This window comes from Hylobates moloch, unplaced genomic scaffold (assembly GCF_009828535.3).
Source record: "Hylobates moloch isolate HMO894 unplaced genomic scaffold, HMol_V3 SCAFFOLD_627, whole genome shotgun sequence".
Lineage (NCBI taxonomy): Eukaryota > Metazoa > Chordata > Mammalia > Primates > Hylobatidae > Hylobates > Hylobates moloch.
The window spans coordinates 1-20,593 of NW_026652902.1; the positions used below are offsets into that span (position 1 = coordinate 1).

At 56.4% G+C, this 20,593-nt stretch overlaps 1 protein-coding gene across 1 annotated transcript; it reads left to right on the forward strand.

The window, feature by feature from the left end:
• Positions 1 to 443: 443 nt before the first annotated feature.
• On the forward strand, positions 444 to 17,879 carry LOC116464408 (SH3 and multiple ankyrin repeat domains protein 1-like). The gene is made up of 11 exons (XM_032147669.2): positions 444 to 576; positions 809 to 960; positions 2,645 to 2,812; positions 3,272 to 3,388; positions 10,505 to 10,582; positions 10,829 to 10,895; positions 11,181 to 11,511; positions 12,357 to 12,550; positions 16,962 to 17,075; positions 17,254 to 17,329; positions 17,796 to 17,879. The coding sequence occupies exons 1-11, from the start codon at positions 459 to 461 to the stop codon at positions 17,824 to 17,826; spliced, it is 1,446 nt and encodes a 481-aa protein (XP_032003560.1). The 5' UTR covers positions 444 to 458; the 3' UTR covers positions 17,827 to 17,879.
• Positions 17,880 to 20,593: the final 2,714 nt, after the last annotated feature.

Here is a 20,593-nt window from a genome sequence, read left to right on the forward strand (position 1 = left end):
ATATATCAACATGAATTTCAACACAATTAACACTTCACCTCCCCGCTTTTTTTTTTTTTTTTTTTTTTGAGAGAGGGTCTTGCTCTGTCACCCGGGCTGCAGTGGTGCAATCGTGGCTCACTGCAGCCTCGACCTTTCAGGGTTCAAAGGATCCTTCCAGCTCAGCCTCCCAAGTAGCTGGGACTGCAGGCGTGTGCCACCACACCTGGCTAGGTTTTTGCATTTTTTGTAGAGATAAGGGTCTCACTTTGTTGCTCAGGCTGGTCTTGAACCCCTGGGCCCAAGTGATCCTCCCGCCTCGGCCTCCCAAAGGGCTGGGTACTTTCTCTGTAAAGGAGGCTGCTAGAAGCTTTTCAATGGCGTATGTGACTCCACATATATTTTCACTGGACGGTGCTGCTTGAGGACCCTGCTTCTCTGCCTTGTTCCTGACTGTCCTGTCCTCTCTCTCTTTGCCCATGGCTCAGACGGGGTTGAAGAAGTTCCTGGAGTATGTGCAGCTCGGGACATCTGACAAGGTGGCGCGGCTGCTGGACAAGGGGCTGGACCCCAATTACCATGACTCGGATTCGGGAGGTAGGGAGGGGTGTGCATCAGGAGGACCTCAGGGCCAGGACAGGGCTGGGGGGCAGGGGTGCCATCTGCATTCAGATCCCTTCCTGACTGGTGTCTCCCAAACACATCGCTGTCCAAGCGGGAGGCCACGGGGCCAGAGGCTGTGGGGTGGACAGCTATAGAGCCTGGAAAATGGGAAGGGATGGAGGAGAGGAGAAGGGGCTTCATGTGACCAGCTTTTCCCGCCCTTCAGAGACCCCCTTGACACTGGCGGCCCAGACTGAAGGCTCTGTAGAGGTGATTCGAACCCTGTGTCTGGGCGGGGCCCACATCGACTTCCGGGCCCGGGATGGAATGACCGCACTGCATAAGGCCGCATGTGCCCGACACTGCCTGGCGCTCACGGTGAGGCTGCGGGGACACCCCATCCCTGCCATGGGGCCCTCTCTCCTTTTCCCTTTGTTCTTTCTCAAACCTCAGTTCTTTGGTTTCTTTTAAATATAGGCCCTCTCATGTCCCCAGTTCAAAGCCCCTTTCCATAGACTGACACACAGCCCCTATTGTCACCCTTGTCAGGACCCCCAGGTGCACACACCTGGGCTACAGCTGACATCACACAGACCTGGGCACAGCCTCCTCCCCTAAACACCCAGAACATCTCCATCCCCTGTGACCCAGCTCAATACCAAATCTGCCTCTGTCTCCCCAAGGTGTAAACCCTTCTCATTCCTTAAAATACAAAGTGAGCTCCCTGCTATGCCCCCAAATAGAGCCCCTCCACACACACCCTGAAAACAGCCCCCCAGCTACCCTTCCAAACCCAGCACTGCACCAGCTCCACTCCCTACTCTCTCACATGCAAATACAGCCCCTTCCCCACGTACACAGCCTCAAATGCACTTTCCCAAATAGACAAACCCATACACCCACAAAATACATACACAGCGGCAGCTGCACAGTCTAATTTTAAAATACTCTTCTCCCCCTGCCCCCGCCAGGACACTTGATTCCTCTTCTTATGCAGGTCAGGATGGGCTGCCCCCAAAGACAGGCATTGAGAAGCACCCCAACGCACAGATGCTCCAGCTAAATGGCCCCGCCCCTCTCTCCCTCAGATTCTTTCCTGAAGAGCCCCTAATGCAGTCAGATGCCAGCCACAAAGACCTGCAGTATACTCCTGGAGTTAACAGACCCTCTTCATGTATCTCCCGTGCACACTCACCCCCAAACCCATATCCTGCTCACACACGCCCCTCCCAGCCTCCAGACCTGCGCTATGCAAGCCAGTAGCCACTGGCCACCTGGGGCTGTTTAAATTTAAATTAATTAGAATGAAGTAAAATTAAAATTTCAGTTCCTCAGGTTCACTAGCCACGTTCAAGTGCTCAGGGGCCCACACGTGCCTGCCATATAGGGTGGTGCAGTTGCAGACCATCCCCACGATGGGGGAAACGTTCTGTTGGATGGCACTGCTACAGGCTGTCCTCACACAAGGTTGCTGCCAACACTTTCTCCTATTAATGTTCATTATTGCCAGCCTTCCACACCCAGAGCTGTCCTTCAAGTGGGGGCAGGAAGTGGCCTCCAGCCCCAATGAGGCCGGCCCGATCCTTGCCCTTACCCAAGCTTACCTGTCCCCTGGCTTCGTGCTGTGCCCCTTCTTTGAGATCCTGGACCTAATAACACCTCCCGCTTGGCCAGAGACCCTCCAGCATCCAGACTGTGTCCTCTCATTTGTCCCCAACAACCCACCTGTAGGAAGTGGAACGGGTGGGTACTGTGGCCCCTAATGTCTTTCAATGGCTCACCCAAGGTCGCCCCCAGGGGAAAGGCTGGGTGGGATGTCAGAGTGCAAGGGTCCTCTGGAGGTATCTACCCAAGTCCCACATTGTTCACAGGGGATCAGAGTGGCCCAGGGAGGGAAAGGGCCAGGCTCAAGGTCACACAAGGGCATTGTGGCAGAACTGAGACTGTCATTGGCCACTGTAGGTCACCCAGGACGGTCCAGTCCCCCTGGCCCTTCAGAATGAGCTGGTTAATGTGTGACTGTCATCTGTGTTTTTCTACCAAGTTCTCTCTCCATTCCTAGGCGCTCCTGGACCTTGGGGGTTCCCCCAACTACAAGGACCGTCGGGGGCTGACCCCTCTGTTCCACACAGCTATGGTGGGTGGTGACCCTCGATGCTGTGAGCTGCTCCTGTTCAACAGGGCCCAGCTGGGCATAGCTGATGAGAACGGCTGGCAGGAAATCCACCAGGTGCTCCTAATTCAGGCCATGAAGGGCTGGGGTGGGGGACCCAGTCCCTGAGGCATCCAAGGGGCTGGGGCTGGGAACCAGATGCCAGGGTCCTCACAGAGCCTGGGGGTGAGAAAAACATGGTCCCCAAAGAGGAAATGGTGGGGGTGAAGACAGGAAGACCCTAAGGGGGCATAGGCTGGGGAACCTGACGCCTTGATCCCTGAGAGGGATGGGCCGGCCTCTTGACCCTCTTAAGGAGGCAGACCAGATGCCTGGGCCTTGGAATGACTGAACATTTGGATTTTGAGGCTGACAGCCTGGGTCCCAGAGCAGGAAGGGGGGCTAAAAGGTGATGGGGAGGTGGATGCGGTGAACGATAGGATGAGAAGGCCAGCGCACAGGTCATAGACAGACTCTTGGCCCAGAGGGAGAACAGCCCGGGTCTGATCCATGCCCCTCGCTCCCTGTCCTGCCCAGGCCTGCCAGCGGGGTCACTCTCAGCATCTGGAGCATCTGCTCTTCTATGGGGCTGAGCCCGGAGCCCAGAACGCCTCGGGGAACACGGCTCTGCACATCTGCGCCCTCTACAACAAGGTCTGCCTAGCAGCGGCCACCCCAGGCCCCTCGCATCCCCCATAGCCGCCTCCCTCAGGGCCAAGCTCAGACACTCCTCTTGACTGCATCTCTGCACCCTTCACTTCTTCACTATTTCCATCCTTTCATCCAGTCATCCATTCATCTATCCATCCATCCATCCATCCATCCATCCATCCATCCATCCATCCAACAGATATTTACTGAGCTCCTTCTCTGTATCAGGCCTGGAGCTGGGTGCTGGGGACAAAGGGTTGACCTCATGGCCTAGCAGAGGGCAGACAACATAGTTTGCTGCTACAATCCAGAGTGCTCAGAGCAAAGTCACAGGGAATCCAGATCCCTGTGGGAGCCCACATCTGGAACTGGGCTTGGGATGGAGTGGCTGGGGGTGGAGTGGCTTCCTGGAGGAGGTGCCCCCAGTGTTAAGATGAGCAGAAGCAGAAAAGGGGAGAAAGGAGTGCTCCAGGGTGGAGGCACAGCCTGTGCAGAAAGCCAGAGGAAAGGGGGCTGTGGGTCCTCAGTTCCCCTGTGTCTCCATTCAGCCAGTGGTGTGTGCAGGTGCCATGTGGTAGCATGGCAGGGCACAGGGGAAAGGCCAACGTGCAGCCCCCGTGGCCCCTGAAGGGAGCGAAAGTGGGATGGGAGTTTTAGCAATTCAGGACCTTGGGGGTCCTGACAACCTGGGTCCCTGAGCAGGAAGGGAGTGCTGAAGGGAGACAGGAAGAACACCCCCACTTCTGGGGTCCCTAGGAGAGGGGAGGTACGGAGCAGGCAGGGGGGCTCATGGCAGCTGGTTGGCAAGAGCCGGATCTTTCAATGTCATGACCTCTGGTACTTTAGCCACCTGAGCTGCAGATGATCCTGGGCAGATCAGCCCCATGGAAAGCCTCAGTCTCCCCACCTATTTCTTGATGCTCCCTGCCCTTGAAGGGCAGCTAGTGGGGGTTCGTAGAGAGACAGGCGCTAGCATGACAGAGCTGGTCTGTCAGCCCCCTTCCTCCAGGAAGTCTTCCAAAACAGCCCTCAGCCCCCTCTGCCTCGGCAGAACTTGCAGTGCTGGGGATTTGGCGGGTGGCCACGTGCCGCCTCGTGGCAGCCAGCAGTATGCCTGGAGCCCAGGGAAGACTCAGTGTTTGTCAAATGGAACCAACATGGTGCCGGCACTTCTCTCCCTGCGTGCTTCTGTCTCCTGCTCTGCGACACAGGCCTCGCAACCAATCCTCTTGACTCCCAGGCCGTTGTGCAGCTGAGGGGGAAGAAGCCCCGGCCCCACAGGCAGATGGGGATGGGGAGCAAACAAGTCCCTCCCCCTCTTTGAGGCTCCATCCTTCTTCCTGAAATGGGAATAATGCCAGCTCTTATTGAAGAGGGTGAGCCATCGTGTATATTAAGTGCTCATCCCTGGAAGGCAGCCATCAGAATAATAATTGTCATTGTTACCATCACCAGTGTCAGTCAGGGTCCAGTCGAGAGACAGAAACTGTACCGTTCAGATAAACAGAGAAATTTTAGTATAGAGAATTAGACCAGGCACGGTGGCTCATGCCTGTAATCCCAACACTTTGGGAGGCCTAGGTGGGAGGGTGGCTTGAGCCCAGGAGTTCGAGACCAGCCTGGGCAACATGGGAAAACCTGGTCTCTATGAAAAAATACAAAAATTAGCTGGGCACAGTGGTGTGCACCTGAGGTCCCAGCTACTCAGGAGGCTGAGGCAGAAGAATTGCTTGAGTCTGGGAGGTGGAGGTTGCAATGAGCTATGATCATGCCACTGCACTCCAGTCTGGGTGACAGAGTGAGATCCTGCCTTAAAAAAAAAAAAAAAAAAAAAAAAATTAGAATTAGAGAGCAGGCAGAGTTTTCTTAGTGGGACAGATGAACAAGTCATTTTCCCCTCCCTGATCTCCTTTCTCAGCTGTGAAATGGGTCAATAATTAATATCCACCATGCAGGCCGGGCACGGTGGCTCATGCCTGTAATCCCAGCACTTTGGGAGGCCAAGGCGGGCGGATCACGAGGTCAGGAGATTGACACCATCCTGGCTAACACGGTGAAACCCCGTCTCTACTAAAAATACAAAAAAAAGTTAGCCGGGAGTGGTGGCAGGCGCCTGTAGTCCCAGCTACTCGGGAGGCTGAGGCAGGAGAATGGCGTGAACCCGGGAGGCGGAGTTTGCAGGGAGCCGAGATCGCGCCACTGCACTCCAGCCTGGGCAATAGAGCGAGATTCCGTCTCAAAAATAAATAAATATCCACCATGCAAAAGGATCAAGTGGGTTAATAGTTTTGCTTGCCTTTGCCATGGGCTTAACAAATCGATGCATAACACATGCGAACTTGATTCCTCTATTTCCCCCCTTGTCTTCCAGGCTTTAAGCTTTCCAAGAGCCAGGGCTGAGTCTGACAGTTTTTCCTCAGCCTCTGCCACCTTGGCCTCCTGATATGCCCGTCTAGCATTTGGTGGTGAAAGTCAGATCTGTTTCTAGGCTGTGAGCACTTCAAGGGTGGGGGTTGAGTCTGATTACTTGCTCTGTTCCAGGACCCCAGCACACAGCAGGCCTAGCTGCATCTTTGTTGAATGACTGAACGAATGAATGAAAATGAGTGAATGAATGATGGGTCAGCCCTCTTGGATTTCCACCAAGACTGTGCACAGTGCCTGGCTCTGAGCATTCAACAGGTGTTTGCTTGTTTCAACAGACTGAATGACTCAACGAATGAATGAATGACTGGAACAAATGAATTTTGACTGACTCAACCCCACATCCTCCATCCTCATCCTTTCCATGCACGTTCCTTGGGCACCTACTACGTGCACCGCACCAGGCCTTGGGGATGTGAGATGAATCAGACGCAGCATCTGGCCTGGGGAGGGCGAGGGCGGGGTTTGGGGGGGGTGGGAGTTCACAGTCTGGTGAGGAGGCAGACGTGTAAGCAAATCATGGCTACGGCATGAGATAAGTGCTAGGATGCCGTTAAATGCGAGTTTCTCTCGGTTCCCAGGGGAGGGAGCCATCAACTCTGACTTGCACACCTTCTCAGCTTTGTAAGAGTAGGATGAGGAGCAGGTGAGCTTAGGGGCTGTGCTCTGGCCCTGTGCCCCCAGTGTGGGGCCTGGGAGTGTGAAAACACGCAAAAAGCCAGGCGCGGTGCCTCACGCCTGTAATCCCAGCACTTTGGGAGGCTGAGGCGGGTGGATCACGAGGTCAGCAGTTCAAGACAAGCCTGGCCAAGATGGTGAAACCCTGTCTCTACTAAAAAGACAAAAATTAGCCAGGCGTGGTGGTGGGTGCCTGTAGTCCCAGTTACTTGGGAGGCTGAGGCAGAGAATTGCTTGAACTCAGGAGGCGGAGGTTGCAGTGAGCTGAGATCGCACCATTGCACTCCAGCCTGGGTAACAGAGCAAGACTCCATCCTAAAAAGAAAGAAAGAAAAAAGAAAAGAAAAACACGCAAAAGGACACATGGCAGGAGTTAACAGTCTAGTTGGCCTGCAGCACGGGCATACACAGACTCATATGCACACACACACTCACAAACACACCCAGAACACACACTGGGCTAACTGCTGCCTGATGTGTGACTTTGGCAGTCAGAATCGTCCATTCATACGAGACAGGTGAACCACAGGATCAGAAGGCCAGGTGCACAGGAGGATCGCTTCAGCCCAAGAGGTGGAGGCTGCAGTGAGCCAAGATCGCGCCACTGCACTCCAGCCTGGCAACAGAGTGAGACTCTGTCTCAAAAAAAAAAAAAAAAGAAGAAGAAGAAGAAGAAGGCCAGGTTGGAATCCTAACTGCTCCACTAACTGGCTGTGTGGCCTTGGGCATAGCATCTGCCCTCTCTGAACCTGTCCTGTAACATGGGCCCATACAAACCCCTTGGTGGATTTGTCATGTGGAAGGGGTAAGATCAAGGAGGTGCTTTGGGAATGGTGGTTAAATTTAGCATCAGAGGGCACTGGGGTAGAGTTGAGCTGGAGGCCAAGTTGGGTTTGGCCAGGCCAAGACAAAAGGGAGAGGACACTCGTCCTACCGAACAGGTCCTGTGGGTCCAGCCTTAATCCAGGTGGTGGATGCCACAGGCAAAATCATGCCCCTGTACAACTTATGATGTAGAGGAGAAGAGACGCTAATGAGACAAATAACAGGAAATGGAATTTCAGGGAGACGGGGTTATGAAGAAAATGAGTTAACATTGGCTTAGAGTGCCTGGCACATACATCAGTGTTGTACTAAAAAATAAAGCAAAGGGTTGGGCACGGTGGCTCACTCCTGTTATCCCAGCACTTTGGGAAGCCAAGACAGGCAGATCACCTGAGGTTGGGAGTTCGAGACCAGCCTGGCCAACATGGGGAAAGCCTGTCTCTACTAAAAATACAAAAATTAGCCAGATGTGGTGGTGGGTGCCTGTAATCTCAGCTACTCAGGAGGCTGAGGCAGAAGAATCACTTGAACCTGGGAGGCAGAGGTTGCAGTGAGCCGAGATCGTGTCACTGCACTCCAGCCTGGATGACAAGAGCGAAACTCTATCTCAAAAAATTTTAAAAAATAAATAAATAAATAAAAATAAAGCGAGGAAGAGGACAAGGGCTTTTTTTTTTTTTAGACAGGATGACCAGAGAAGACCTCTCTGAAGAGGTGGCATTTGTGCAAAAGCCTGAATGAAGTGAGGAAGGAAGCTATGCTATGATCTAGCAGGAAAGGATTCCAAGCAGAGGGAGCAGCCGAGCAAAGGTCCTGGGGCACGAGGGTGCTGTCAGAGGAAGGAGGTGGCCCCTGTGGCTGGAGCCTGGGAGCAAGGGCAGGTGGTAGAAGATGAAGCTGGTGAGGGTCAGGGTGGGGAGTGGCAGGACAGGCAGCTCAGGTTAGCTCAGCTAACCCTAACCCTCCTAGGCCGTGGCATGGACTTTGTGCTTAGCCCAAAGAGTGATGAGGGGTGCCTGTGATTGACATTGGTGAGAAATTGATCTGAATGTAGAAGGCGTCCCTGTCTCCACTGGTCCAGTCCTGCCTCCACCCTTTCCTCCACAATGTGTGTCCCCTTCCTTCTGCGCCTGGCAGAAAGTGTGATTAAGATAGAAGGCTTTGGGGTCAGGGAGATCTGGGTTCAAATCCAAGGCTGATAATCACCAGCTGTGTGACCTTGAGCCCCCCCCCCACCCCACCCCCCTTTTTTTTGAGACAAGGTCTCACTTTTTTTTTTTTTGAGACGGAGTCTGGCTCTGTCCCCCAGGCTGGAGTGGCACAATCTCGGTTCACTGCAAGCTCCGCTTCCCGGGTTCACGCCATTCTCCTGCCTCAGCTTCCCGAGTAGCTGGGACTACAGGTGCCCGCCACCACACCTGGCTAATTTTTTTGTATTTTTAGTAGAGACAGGGTTTCACCGTGTTAGTCAGGATGGTCTCGATCTCCTGCCCTTGTGATCTGCCCGCCTCGGCCTCCCAAAGTGCTGGGATTACAGGCGTGAGCCACTGCGCCCAGCCGAGACAGGGTCTCACTTTGTCACCCACACTGGAGTGCAGTGGCATGAACAAGGATCTTTGCAGCCTCGAACTCTTGGGCTCAAGTGATCCTCTCACCTCAGCCCCACAAGTAGTTGGGACTACAGGCGTGTGCCACCACACCAGGCTAATTTTTAAAAATTTTTTGTAGAGACAGGGTTTCGCCATGTTGCCCAGGCTGGTCTCAAACTCCCGGGCTCAAGCGATCCTCCCGCCTCGGCTTCCCAAAGTGCTGGGATTACAGGAGTGAGCCACCTCGCCTGGCCCACCTTGGGCTCTTTTGAAAGCCTTAGTTTCTGCCTCTGTAAAATAGAGACAATTTCCATGTCCTGGAATTGTTGGGCAATTCAATGTCTCTAAAGTGCCAAGCGCCTGGCACGTAACATGGTAAGCCTCCGTAAGGTCTAGACCTGCGGTTCTCAACCGGGGAGCCTCTGTCTCCCAGGGGACACTTGGCAATGTCTAGACGTTTTTGGTTGTCATGACTGGGGAGGGGAGTGCTACTGGCATCTAGTGGTAGAGACTGGGGATGCTACTCAACATCCCACAGGGCTCAGAACACCCTCCACAAACCAATGAGTCACCAAAGCATTATCCAGCCCCAACATCCAGTGGAACATAGCATGAGCACATACCCTAAATGCCCTCAAATATCCTAGTGGCCACGTTAAAGAGAAGGGGAAAATAATTAGGTGACATTTATTTTAACAACATATTTTACTTATAATACTGTATCTAAAACATCATTTCAACATAGAATCAATACAGAAATTATTACTTTTTTTTTTTTTTTGAGACAGACTCTCACTCTGTCACCCAGGCTGGAGTGCAGTGGCGGAATCTCAGCTCGCTGCAACTTCCACCTCCTGGGTTCAAGTGATTCTCCCACCTCAGCCTCCTGAGTAGCTGGGATTACAGGCGCACCCCACCACACCTGGCTAATTTTCGTATTTTCTGTTAGAGACGGGGTTTCACCATGTTGGCCAGGCTGGGCTCAAATAACCTGGCCTCCAGTGATCCGCTCACCTCAGCCTCCCAAAGTGCTGGGATCACAGGTGTGTGTCACCACACCTGACATTTTTTTTTCCTTTGGGGGAGACAGGTCCCTGCTCTGTCACCCAGGCTTGATCTCAGCTCACTGCAGCCTGGAATTCCTGAGCTCAAGCGATCCTCCCACCTCAGCCTCCCAAGTATTTGGGACTCCAGGCACCCACCACCATGCCTGGCTAATTTCTGTTTATTTTTTTGTAGAGACGGGGGGCGTCTCACTATGTCACCCAGGCTGGTCTGGAACTTCTGCCTTGGCCTCCCAAAGTCTTAGGATTATAGGCTTGAGCCACCACGCCTGGCTATAGACATTTAAATTCTTTCTTGTTTTCATATGGCATCCTTGAAATCCAGTGTGTATTTCGCATGCATGGTGAATGTCTGTTTGGGCCAGCCACATTTAAAGTGCTGCTGGTCCGTACCTGGCAGGTGGCTGCTGTCCTGAGTGGTGCAGGTTTAGGGTGGAGTATTTATTCCTAAGGCTCTTAGCACAGTACCTGTATCCACTCATGGTGATTTTGATTTTTTCTCTCTCTCTTTGTCCTGTGCCACTGGCCATGACCCGCAGGAGACCTGTGCCAGGATCCTCCTGTACCGAGGTGCCGACAAGGATGTGAAGAATAACAACGGGCAGACCCCCTTCCAGGTCTGGGGCTGCAGGGGATGTGCTGAAGTTTCCAGGGCTAAGGAAAGGGTGACAGTGACACCCAGCGGATAAGGAAGGGGACAATGAGGAAAGCAAGGAGACAGGTCGTGGAGGGGGAGCTGGAAGAAGACGGAGGGCGACATTGTCGGAGTGGAAGGTTTGGGTCGGGCCAGGGACCTCACCGTGTTTCCTGACCTCTCTCTGCTGCCTGGGCCCCACCGACCTGCCTCTACCCCCTCCCTCCAGGTGGCAGTGATTGCTGGGAATTTTGAGCTGGGGGAGCTGATCCGAAACCATCGAGAACAGGATGTGGGTGAGTGACAGGGAGCTGGGGCTGCACAGAGAACCTGGGGCGGTTGGGCTTTCATGGTGGGATGGGGCAGTTGGGGGACCTGACTTGGGGGCCAGCATAGGATGGAGAAAACCCTAGAGGACCAAAAATGTCTGGGTGGTGGTGGGGGAGCAATTCCAGGCCCCCCGCCCTTTCTCATCTCTTTCTCCCTCATGCCTCTCTCCCACCATCTCTTGCCCCCGCATGGCCCCCTGCTTGCCTTTTCTCCCCTAACACCTGCCCCCCGCCGCCACTGTGCCCTCTCAGTGCCCTTCCAGGAGTCCCCCAAGTACGCGGCCCGGCGACGGGGGCCCCCGGGCACAGGGCTGACGGTGCCCCCGGCGCTGCTGCGGGCCAACAGTGACACCAGCATGGCGCTGCCCGACTGGATGGTGTTCTCCGCCCCGGGGGCCTCGTCCTCTGGGGCCCCTGGCCCTACCTCAGGTTCCCAGGGCCAGTCGCAGCCCTCAGCCCCCGCCACCAAGCTCAGCAGCGGGACCCTCCGAAGTGCCAGCAGCCCCCGGGGTGCCAGGGCCCGCTCTCCATCCCGAGGGAGGCACCCTGAGGACGCCAAGAGGCAGCCCCGAGGCCGGCCCAGGTAGGGGAGGCAGCCCTGGCTCCACAGTCCCCAGTCCCGTCAAATCCCCTCTCCAGATCGGCGGCTTCCCCTGAGGCCCGCCCAGCTGCCTTCCTCTGTAGGCCCTCATCCATCCAAGTCCCTAGTGTCACCTTGGGGTAAAGTAAGGCCTTGGGAGCTACTGTCCCAACTCCACCCCCAGTGCACCACATGTTAGCTGGACATCTGCTCCACGACAGGGGCCCCAGGCAGAGGGTACCCCAAAGAAACATGGGAGCCAGCCCCTGGGGACAGACAGAATGACAGGGTGAGGTGGAGGGAAGCTGAGCAGGAAGAGGATGGGGGGGTGGCAGGGACTTGGGGGGGACAGAGAGGTCACTCTGGAGGGAGGATGAGGAGGGGGCGGGGGACATTCCGGGGTCAGGAAGCCCACCTGGCTAGAGGAGGCTGAGAAGGAGGTGAAGGCCAGCCAGGCGTGTCCCGAGGAAGTGGGGGAGAGGCTGGCAACGGCGGGCAGAGGAGTTGGACCTGACCCAGGAGGAAGCTGGGAGTCGCGGAAGGCTCGTGAGCGGAGGGATGACACAGTCCCAGCTCAGCCTCAGGAAGCTGAATCAGGCGGTGCGCACAGGACCGTGGGAGGGGGCAGAGCCGGAAGCCAGGAGCCAGGAGAGGGGGCTGGTTGGGGCAGCTGCGGGCAGGCAGAGGGAGCCCCCAAATGCCCTCTTTCCTGGAGGACACCAGTGCTGGGAACCCCCCCTCCCCCACCCTGATGCTCCGTCCTCTTCCCCCACCCAAGGACCCCTGTCCTCCCAGAGATGTCCCCTCCCTCCACCTTCCCCTGCCTCTCATGCCCTCTGTGTACGCAGCTCCAGCGGGACACCCCGGGAAGGGCCAGCCGGGGGCACGGGGGGCTCAGGGGGCCCCGGGGGCTCCCTGGGCAGCCGCGGGAGGCGGAGGAAGCTCTACTCAGCGGTACCCGGACGCTCCTTCATGGCTGTGAAGTCCTACCAGGCCCAAGCCGAGGGGGAGATCTCCCTGAGCAAGGGCGAGAAGATCAAAGGTACCCAGGGTGGAAGCAGGGCCTGGGCCGGGCTGGGCTGTGGGGGCAATCAGGGAAAATGTGGAGCAGACAGCAGACCATTCTCAGGCACCTGGAGTATGTCATGCACTCTGGAGACCTCAGAGAGCCCCAGGACACCCCTTGAGGCTTGGAGGACCATAGAGTGTAGCTGAGATGACCCTGTCAGGAGGCAGTGAAGTGAGCCGTGTCCCATTGTGGGACACTGATGCCGTGTGCAGGGCATGGCTGGAACGTCTCACCAAATCGTCTCATTAGACTCCTGATGGCCCTTTCTGGGGAGGGAGGTCATGGGCCCCATTGCATGGTTGAAGGAACAGAGCCTCACACAGGGGAAGCCACTTGCCCAAGGTCCTCAGTCCAAGCCCACAGTCCTTCCTGCCACCTGGTGCAGAGTGTGAGGCCAAGCAGCCTTAACTTTGCCTCCTGCATTTGCCCAGGGGTCCTCAACTGAGAGATGGGCAGGGACCTACTTCTAGGGCCCCAATGAGCTGGCAGATGTAAGATGCTTGGCCGTGGCGAGGGCTCCCAAAATGGTGGTTGCTGTTATCAGGGTTCACCTCCCTTTGGTTTTGCCGCCTTCATCTGGAAAGTGGGGCCGGTCTCCCCTGCTTGTAGGCTTTGCAGGGCTGCTGATGTGTTCTTGGATAGAAGGATGCTTTAGAGACTACCACGGGCCGCAGGTGTGGCCGTTAATACGAGGCATTGGAACAATTCTTTGCCAGACTCTAGGCTGCCCAGGAGCTGAGCGGTATAGAGGTTGAGAGCCTGGCGGCCTGGGTTCAAATCCAGACCCCACCACTTCCTAGCGGGGTGACCTCAGCTAAGTGACTTCTCTGGGCCTCAGTTTCTTCATCTGTAAAATGGTACTCTCATGAGGATTAGAGGAGTCAGATCATGTAAAGCACTTAGACCAATGTTTCCTACATAACAAGTGCCATATAAGAGCCATCATTTGGCTGGGCAAGGTGGCTCACACCTGTAATCCCAGCACTTTCGGAGGCCGAGGCGGGTAGGTCACCTGAGATCAGGAGTTCGAGACCTGGCCAACATGGTGAATCCCCATCTCTACTAAAAATACAGAAAAAAAAAAAAAAAAAATTAGCCAAGTGTGGTGGCACGCACTTGTAATCCCAGCTACTTGGGAGGCTGAGGCAGGAGAATTGCTTGAACCTGGGAGGTGGAGGTTGCAGTGAGCCAAGATCACACCACTGCACTCCAGCCTGGCTGAGAAGAGTGAAACTCCATCTCAAAAAAAAAAAAAGCCATCATTTTCTTAAGTGGCCCCTACTTTAGGCACTTAGGGGAGAGAGACCTGGGCCCCTGGATAAGCAGGGAGGATCCTACCATAGAAGGTCAACTTGAGTGAGGCCTTGAAGGGTATTCGGGGGTCAGAACATCAGGTGGGCTGTGTAACTGCATGTGTTTCATAGTTTCTCTTCCCATAGTCTGAGTTCCTGGAGGAGAGGTCGTAAGTCATTGGTCTCTGCGTCTCTAGGGCTCAGTTTAATGACCCAACACACAGGAGGCTTTAATGCACATATGTTGAGTGAATGAATGAGTGAATGAATGATCAAATTCAGGAGCTACTGTGGGGGCCAGGTGCAGCTCCTTCAGGGCCAGCTGCCTGGGACGTAGGCACATGGGGTTGGGGGAGATGGGAGAAAAGAAAGGTGAGCTGAGGCCAGAGGTAAAGGACCTTCCAGGCAGCCAGAGGACCATGGGCAGTATCTTGCTGAGCTACAAGCTCAATGCTTCTATGCAGGGAGAGAACACACTGCCTTCTGTTTTTATATCCTTGTCTTCCATTAAGAGGGATTTAATTGCCTCAAAGCACGCCCACATCCACGATGTCACTGAGCTTCACACAACCCGATGAGGTAGCCGACTCCTGCTACTCTCAGAATCAAAGCCCAAGGTCTTAACCTGGCCTCAAAGCTGCCTCTCTGCCCATCTTGTCAACCTCATCTCATGCGACTCTTCCTTTCACCCACAAGGTTCCAGGGACCTCATCCTTCTCTCCAGTCCTCCAATGCCCTGAGCCCTCCAATCCTCCAATGCCCTGAGTCCTCCCATCTCCCAATGCCCCAAACCCTCTAATCCTCCAATGCCCCAAGTCCTCCAATCTCCCAATGCCCCAAACCCTCCAATCCTCCAATGCCCTGAGTCCTCCAATCTCCCAATGCCCCAAGCCCTCCAACCCTCCAATGCCCCGAGCCCTCCAACCCTCCAATGCCCCGAGCCCTCCAATCCTCCAACGCCCCGATCCCTCCAATCCTCCAATGCCCTGAGCCCTCCAATCCCCCAATGCCCCAAGTCCTCCAATTCTCCAATGCCCCAAACCCTCTAATCCTCTAATGCCCCAATCCCTCCAATCTCCCAAAGCCCCAAGCCCTCCATTCCCCCAGTGGCCCAAGCCGTCCAATCCTCCAGTGCCCGAGCCTTCCAATTCCCCAGTGCCCCATCCCCTCCATTCCTCCAATGCCCCAAGCCTTCCAATCCCCCAATGCCCTGAGCCCTCCAATTCTCCAATCCTCCGATCTACCAACCCCTCCATTCCTCCAATGTCCCAACCCTTCCAATCCCCCCAATGCCCTGAGCCCTCCAATTCTCCAATCCTCCGATCTACCAACCCCTCCATTCCTCCAATGCCCCAAGCCTTCCAATTCCCCCAATGCCCTGAGCCCTCCAATTCTCCAATCCTCCGATCTACCAACCCCTCCATTCCTCCAATGTCCCAAGCCTTCTTGTACACCAAACTCTTCAAACATGCTGGTCCTTCTGCCTGGAACTCTTCCATGCTTTCTTTGCCTCCCCAGCTCCTAGGATCCTTCAGGTCTCAGCCTATATGTCACACCTCAGGGACACCTCCCTGGACCCCTTTGCCATCTATAAGTTATATACTTCCATCTGGCTTCTCTCCAAACACCCTCTTATTTTCCCTTGAGCTCTGACCCCAACTTCCAATCATACAGTCACTTGTATAGTTATGCCTCTATTGGCCACTGCTCTGGAAGCTCCTCAAAGGAAGGAACAACATTGATTATATTCAACAGTGTCTACCCTGGTACCTGACTCATGACTGGCACTAACTAAGTATTTTTACAGTGAACAAATGATTGATTACAAGACCACCAAGCCAGGCATGGCAGTACCAGCCAAGAACCCAGTCCCCTTGACAACCCATCTCCTGCTCTCTTCCACGACTTTCAGCTTCCCCTCATTTGGTCTCTTTAGATGCTCTCAAGGGAGGCAGTTTATGGAGGGGAATACATCTGATGGCCCCAACTCAACCCCTAGCATAGCTGGAGCCATCTCCAGGCAAGGGTATTCTCCACATTCGCTTCAGCTTCTTTATCTATAAAATGGAAAAACAGTTGTTACCTACCTGGGTAGGCATAAGGGTTGAACAAGGAAGGAAACTATGTGAAGGGCTGAATGGGGGCAGAGTCATGAAAAATGCCAGAGAAATGAATGACCATGTGTTTGCCACTGGTGCCCTTGTCATGCACTGAAGCCCTTGCATGGAGAGGTAGCAGCACATGAGTGACAGAAAGTATGCCCTCTGGAAGCAGACTGAGCTGTGTTCAAATCCAGATCTGTCAGTTACTAGCCTTGTAACCTTCAGCAAATGATCTTGGCTCTCCAAGCCTCAGTGTTCTTATCAGTAAAAGGGGGATAATGAAAGTGGCCCCTCTTAGGGTTCTGGCCCAGGTGAGAGTTGGAAAAACATTAGCTGTTCTTGTCATACATGTCTGTTTTTCAGCAGCAGGCATGTAACAGGCAGTCTGTGATGTTTGCTAAATGGGGAAGCGGTGGGCCCTGGGAGGGTGGGCAGCGGGGAACAGCTTCCATTAGGGGAGAGGGAGAGAAGGAAAGAGGTGATTCTAATCTCTTCTCCCTTCTAGAGCCAGGAGAGGCAAAGAGAGACAGAGAGAGGGGTCTGGGGACAAAGGACTAAAGATTAAGTGGCAAGGAGACTTTGGGAGGTGGCAGGGACAGTGATGGGAGGGTGAAGTAGAGCTTGTCTCCCCATCTGTGATCTAAGTCCACAGAGCCTAGGAGGGTGAAGGGGAATTACACAACTGAGCTGTGACCAGTTACCAGGGGAGACAAGGACCCATTGTGGACCTGCCCCTAACCTAGGAAGACCATGTTATGGAACACAGTCGTCTTCCCCAATGCCTGTCATCCTCATTGGATCCAGAAGCTAGAATGCAAGAGCGATATGATTTGGGTCTCCCCCAAGCTCCTCGACCCTTCCTCAGATGTTTATTAAGGATGCCCTTGGGCCGGGAGCTGAACTGTAGGAATGCTGTAAGTTGAGTGTGTTGGCAGTTGAGGGGCAGCACAGAAACACAGAAATGTCTCTATGTCCCCGTTCCCCGTCCAGTACTTAGCATCGGCGAAGGAGGCTTCTGGGAAGGCCAGGTCAAAGGTCGTGTTGGCTGGTTCCCCTCCGACTGCCTGGAAGAAGTGGCAAATCGCTCTCAGGAGAGCAAGCAAGGTAATGCGGAACCCCCAGCAGTGTTCAATGGACCCTAGGATTCCCATGTCTACTCCTTTCCCTTCCTAATGGGGTTGGGGTACTGAGAGGTAGATGGGAAGACTTGGGCCAGGAGCTCTAGGGTTGGGCTTGTGGTTTCCAAAACAAGAGTCCAAGGTTGTCTGTTGTCGCCCTGCAGAAAGCCGCAGTGACAAGGCAAAGAGACTCTTCCGGCATTATACCGTGGGCTCCTACGACAGCTTTGATGCCCCAAGGTAAATGTCCTTACACCCTCGGGCCACCCCCCTCACCCCAAGTTCTGTTCACAATGTACACCTTTAAATATTTCCATCACCTCTAAGCCCCCTTTCTAATTTGTTCCTTCTAAAGTTTGATCCAGGGGTGGGAGAAGCCAGAATTAGCTTCAGACAGCACAGCCCAACCCCAAACCATCTTAGGCAGCCACTAAGACTGCCCAGCTCTGGGGTAGCCAGAGACAACGGGGTGGTCAGGGCAGGGTGGGGATGCCTGAGGGGGCCAGGGCGCTCTTATGTCTGGCTGGCTGGAGGCCCTTGTCTCCTTCATGTGCCCCATCTCTGTGCAGTCATGTGCAGTGGGAATGTGTGTGTCCCGTGCACCGGTGTGGGGAGGGTACAGTCAGGGCTGGGTGGGATTGGGCTGAGGAGAGGGGTGCACTGACACCTTTCCCCTCCCTGGCTGCTGGCTGACTTGCTTCGGAAGCTTAATGGATGGGATTGGCCCAGGGAGGTGAGAGGCGAGGGGCAGGGAGGGGATGGGGTCAGGAGGGGAAGGACGGGGTGCCTGGGGGGCGTGTGAACGTGTGTGTGCACGACCAGAGCTGAGGTTTCCCGGTGTGTGAACGTGTGTCTCTGTAGGTGTGCATGACATGCATCTGTGTGCATGTGTGGCCTGGATGTACCTGTACCTATGCCCGGGGCTGGAGGGTCTGCCCTGCTCTGTATATACCGGTGCCTTTGTGGCTATGATTACTGTGGGGCTGGCTCTGCACATCTGTGCTTCTCTGAATGTGTGGGCAAGCACTGCAGGGCATGTCAGTGAGTCTGCTCACACATGTGGACAGGTGGGTCTCTGCACACATCTGTCCCTCTCTGTGCATGTCACTGTGCGTGTGTACTCGCACATTAACGTGTGTGCATGCATGTGCGTCTGTCTGATTGATCTGAGATTCAGGACCTGGGATGCTGGGGGAGGGAAGGGCAGAGGAGGGGAGGATTCCAGGGCTTGGGCCTCCAGAAGGACAGGGCTGTGGGGGAGGGAGGGTCATAATTTGGTGTCTAAAATATGACACTCTCCTCCACTGCTCCCCCCAATCCAGGGAAGGGTCCCCTTGTGCGTAGCATCCTTCCATTAAATGTGTCCAAACCTACGTGTCTGTGTTCTGGCCAGTGGGGATGGGTCGGGGATGGCGGGGACAGATAAATGGCAACATGGGGAGAGGGTGGGGCTGGGGTGCCACCCTGCGCCCCGAGTGTCTGAGGCGCTTGACCGTTGTGCGTGTTTGCCTGGCACGTCTCCGGCTCTGGGCACCGGGTGAGTATTGGGGTACAACCCCCACACCCCCAGCTTCTATGTCAGCCTCTGCTTCTTGTCTACCAGTGTCTCTCTGGGTCTCTCCCTGGCCTCCGTCTGTGGGGGTCACTTGCCCTACCAGCTGAATGCGGGTGGTCCCCGTCACCCTCAGCTTCCTCCTTCTACTCTGTCTTGTCAATGGACTTCCTCCCCTACTCCTCCGTGCCTCTCGCTGGCTCCCACGTGCTGCTCTGTGTGTGGTGCGTCTGAGCTTCCCTTCCTCCTGCCTCCCCGCTGTTCCCGGACCCTGTCTGCGCTGGCCTGGCCTGTGCCGTGTGGTGCGCCCTGCAGCCAGGGCCCAACCCCAGCTTCCCTGCCGGAGCTGGGCGGTCCTTCCGTATGTCTCCCCTCCTGGCGTGTGCCGCCCCCTCCTCGCGCTGGCTCGGGGTCCACGCTCTCTCGGGGAGCTGTGGTGGTGTGTTCGCCCCTCCGCCTGGGCTTCTCTGGTGGGGGAGGGGTGTTGCTCATGGCCTTGGGGCCCAGTCTGAATGTCCTGGCCTTTCTTGCCGACCGTGTCGAGGTGCGTTGCGTGTTGGTCTGTGGTGGTGGGCTGCGTGTCCCCTCCTGGGGCCTCTCTCACCCGCGGTGTCCCTGCCGGGGAAGCGGGGCTCCGTCCGCGCGTCCGTGCACGCGGCTGCGAGGCATCTTGTGTGATGTTGTGCCTCCCTCTCCCCGCGCTCTCTCGCTCTGCACCTGCGCGGGAGGGCTCTGGAGGGGGGAGGGGGATTAAGGGGGGGCTCAGACCGGAAGTGCCTCCCCTTCTCCTCCCCCCTCCAAGCCTCGCCCCTCCCCCTTCTCCCGCCAAGGGGGCCCCCGCGTTCCCCTCCCGGCCCCCTCCCCCCTGCCCGGCCCCCTCCGCCGCCCGGCGCAGGACGCCAAGGGGTTAAGCCTCGCGCCCGTCGCCCGCCTCCGGAGCTGTCCGCGGTGCTGAAGCCGGCGCCGTCCGCGGTCCTCGCGCTACCGCCGCGGCCCGACCCCGCGCCCCGCGCCCCCGCGCCCCCCGGCATGTGAGCCCCCGGCCCTGCCCTCCCTCCCGCGGGGGGGGGTGCGCGCCCCCTCCCCCTCCCCCCTCCCGGCGCGGGTCAGCATGAGGCGGGGCCTGGGGGCCCGGACACGGGGGTTCGGCCGAGCGGGTACGGGGACGCCGCGGCGGCGGCGGCGGCGGGGGCGGCCGGCACCGGGACCCGGGCCGGGGCTGGGGCCGCGGCGGCGATGGCTTTGTCTGCGGTCGGCGGCGGGGGTCTCGGGGGCGGCCCCGGTGGGAGCTCCCTGCCGCAGCCGCCCCCCGCGCTGTCCTCCAGCTGGCCAGCCCTGGGGCCCCGGCGGCGCAGCGTCTGGTACATCTACAGGTAACGGAGCGCGCCGCCCCCTGCTTTGCGGGCCGGCCGGCAGGCCCTGGCCCGTGGTGGCGACCCTCCCCCGCCGCTAACCCCCAGCCCCAGGGCCTTTCCCCTTCCCCCAACCCGCCCCTTCCCCTCTGCTCCTCTTCCCTAACCTTCTCTCAGCCCGAAATCCCTTTCAGGCCCCTGGTCTCAACCCTTCTCCTCTCCATCTTCCTCCCTGGACCCCTCTCCCCGACCCTCCCCCCTAATACGCACTCGTCAGCCCTGGGAATCTTTTCCTCCACCCACTCACAGGCCCTTCCAGGCCCCCCTGTGCTCTTCCCCCAAGACCTTCCTCCCAGCAGGCCCGGTAAACCGACCCCCCTCCAGGATTTGGAGCCCACTCGCCTTTCTGCCGCCCTTAGCGCCCCCATTCCCCGGAGCCCTCCCTGTGGGGAGCCACCGTGGCTTACCCGCATCCGCCTACATCCCAGGCCCCTGTACCTCTGATCCCCACATCCCCACACCTCTTCACGGTGTTGGCAAGTCCCCCCATTCATACCCCTCTCTCCCATTCACAGTCATCCCCCCTCCATCACACACGCA

Bases quoted from the DNA above. Each gene is read 5' to 3' on its own strand.
- LOC116464408 (XM_032147669.2), top strand. From the start codon at position 459: ATGGCTCAGACGGGGTTGAAGAAGTTCCTGGAGTATGTGCAGCTCGGG. The intron at 12,551-16,961 runs GTACCCAGGGTG...TTCCCCGTCCAG, and splicing joins CAAGGGCGAGAAGATCAAAG to TACTTAGCATCGGCGAAGGA. The intron at 17,076-17,253 runs GTAATGCGGAAC...GTCGCCCTGCAG, and splicing joins CTCTCAGGAGAGCAAGCAAG to AAAGCCGCAGTGACAAGGCA.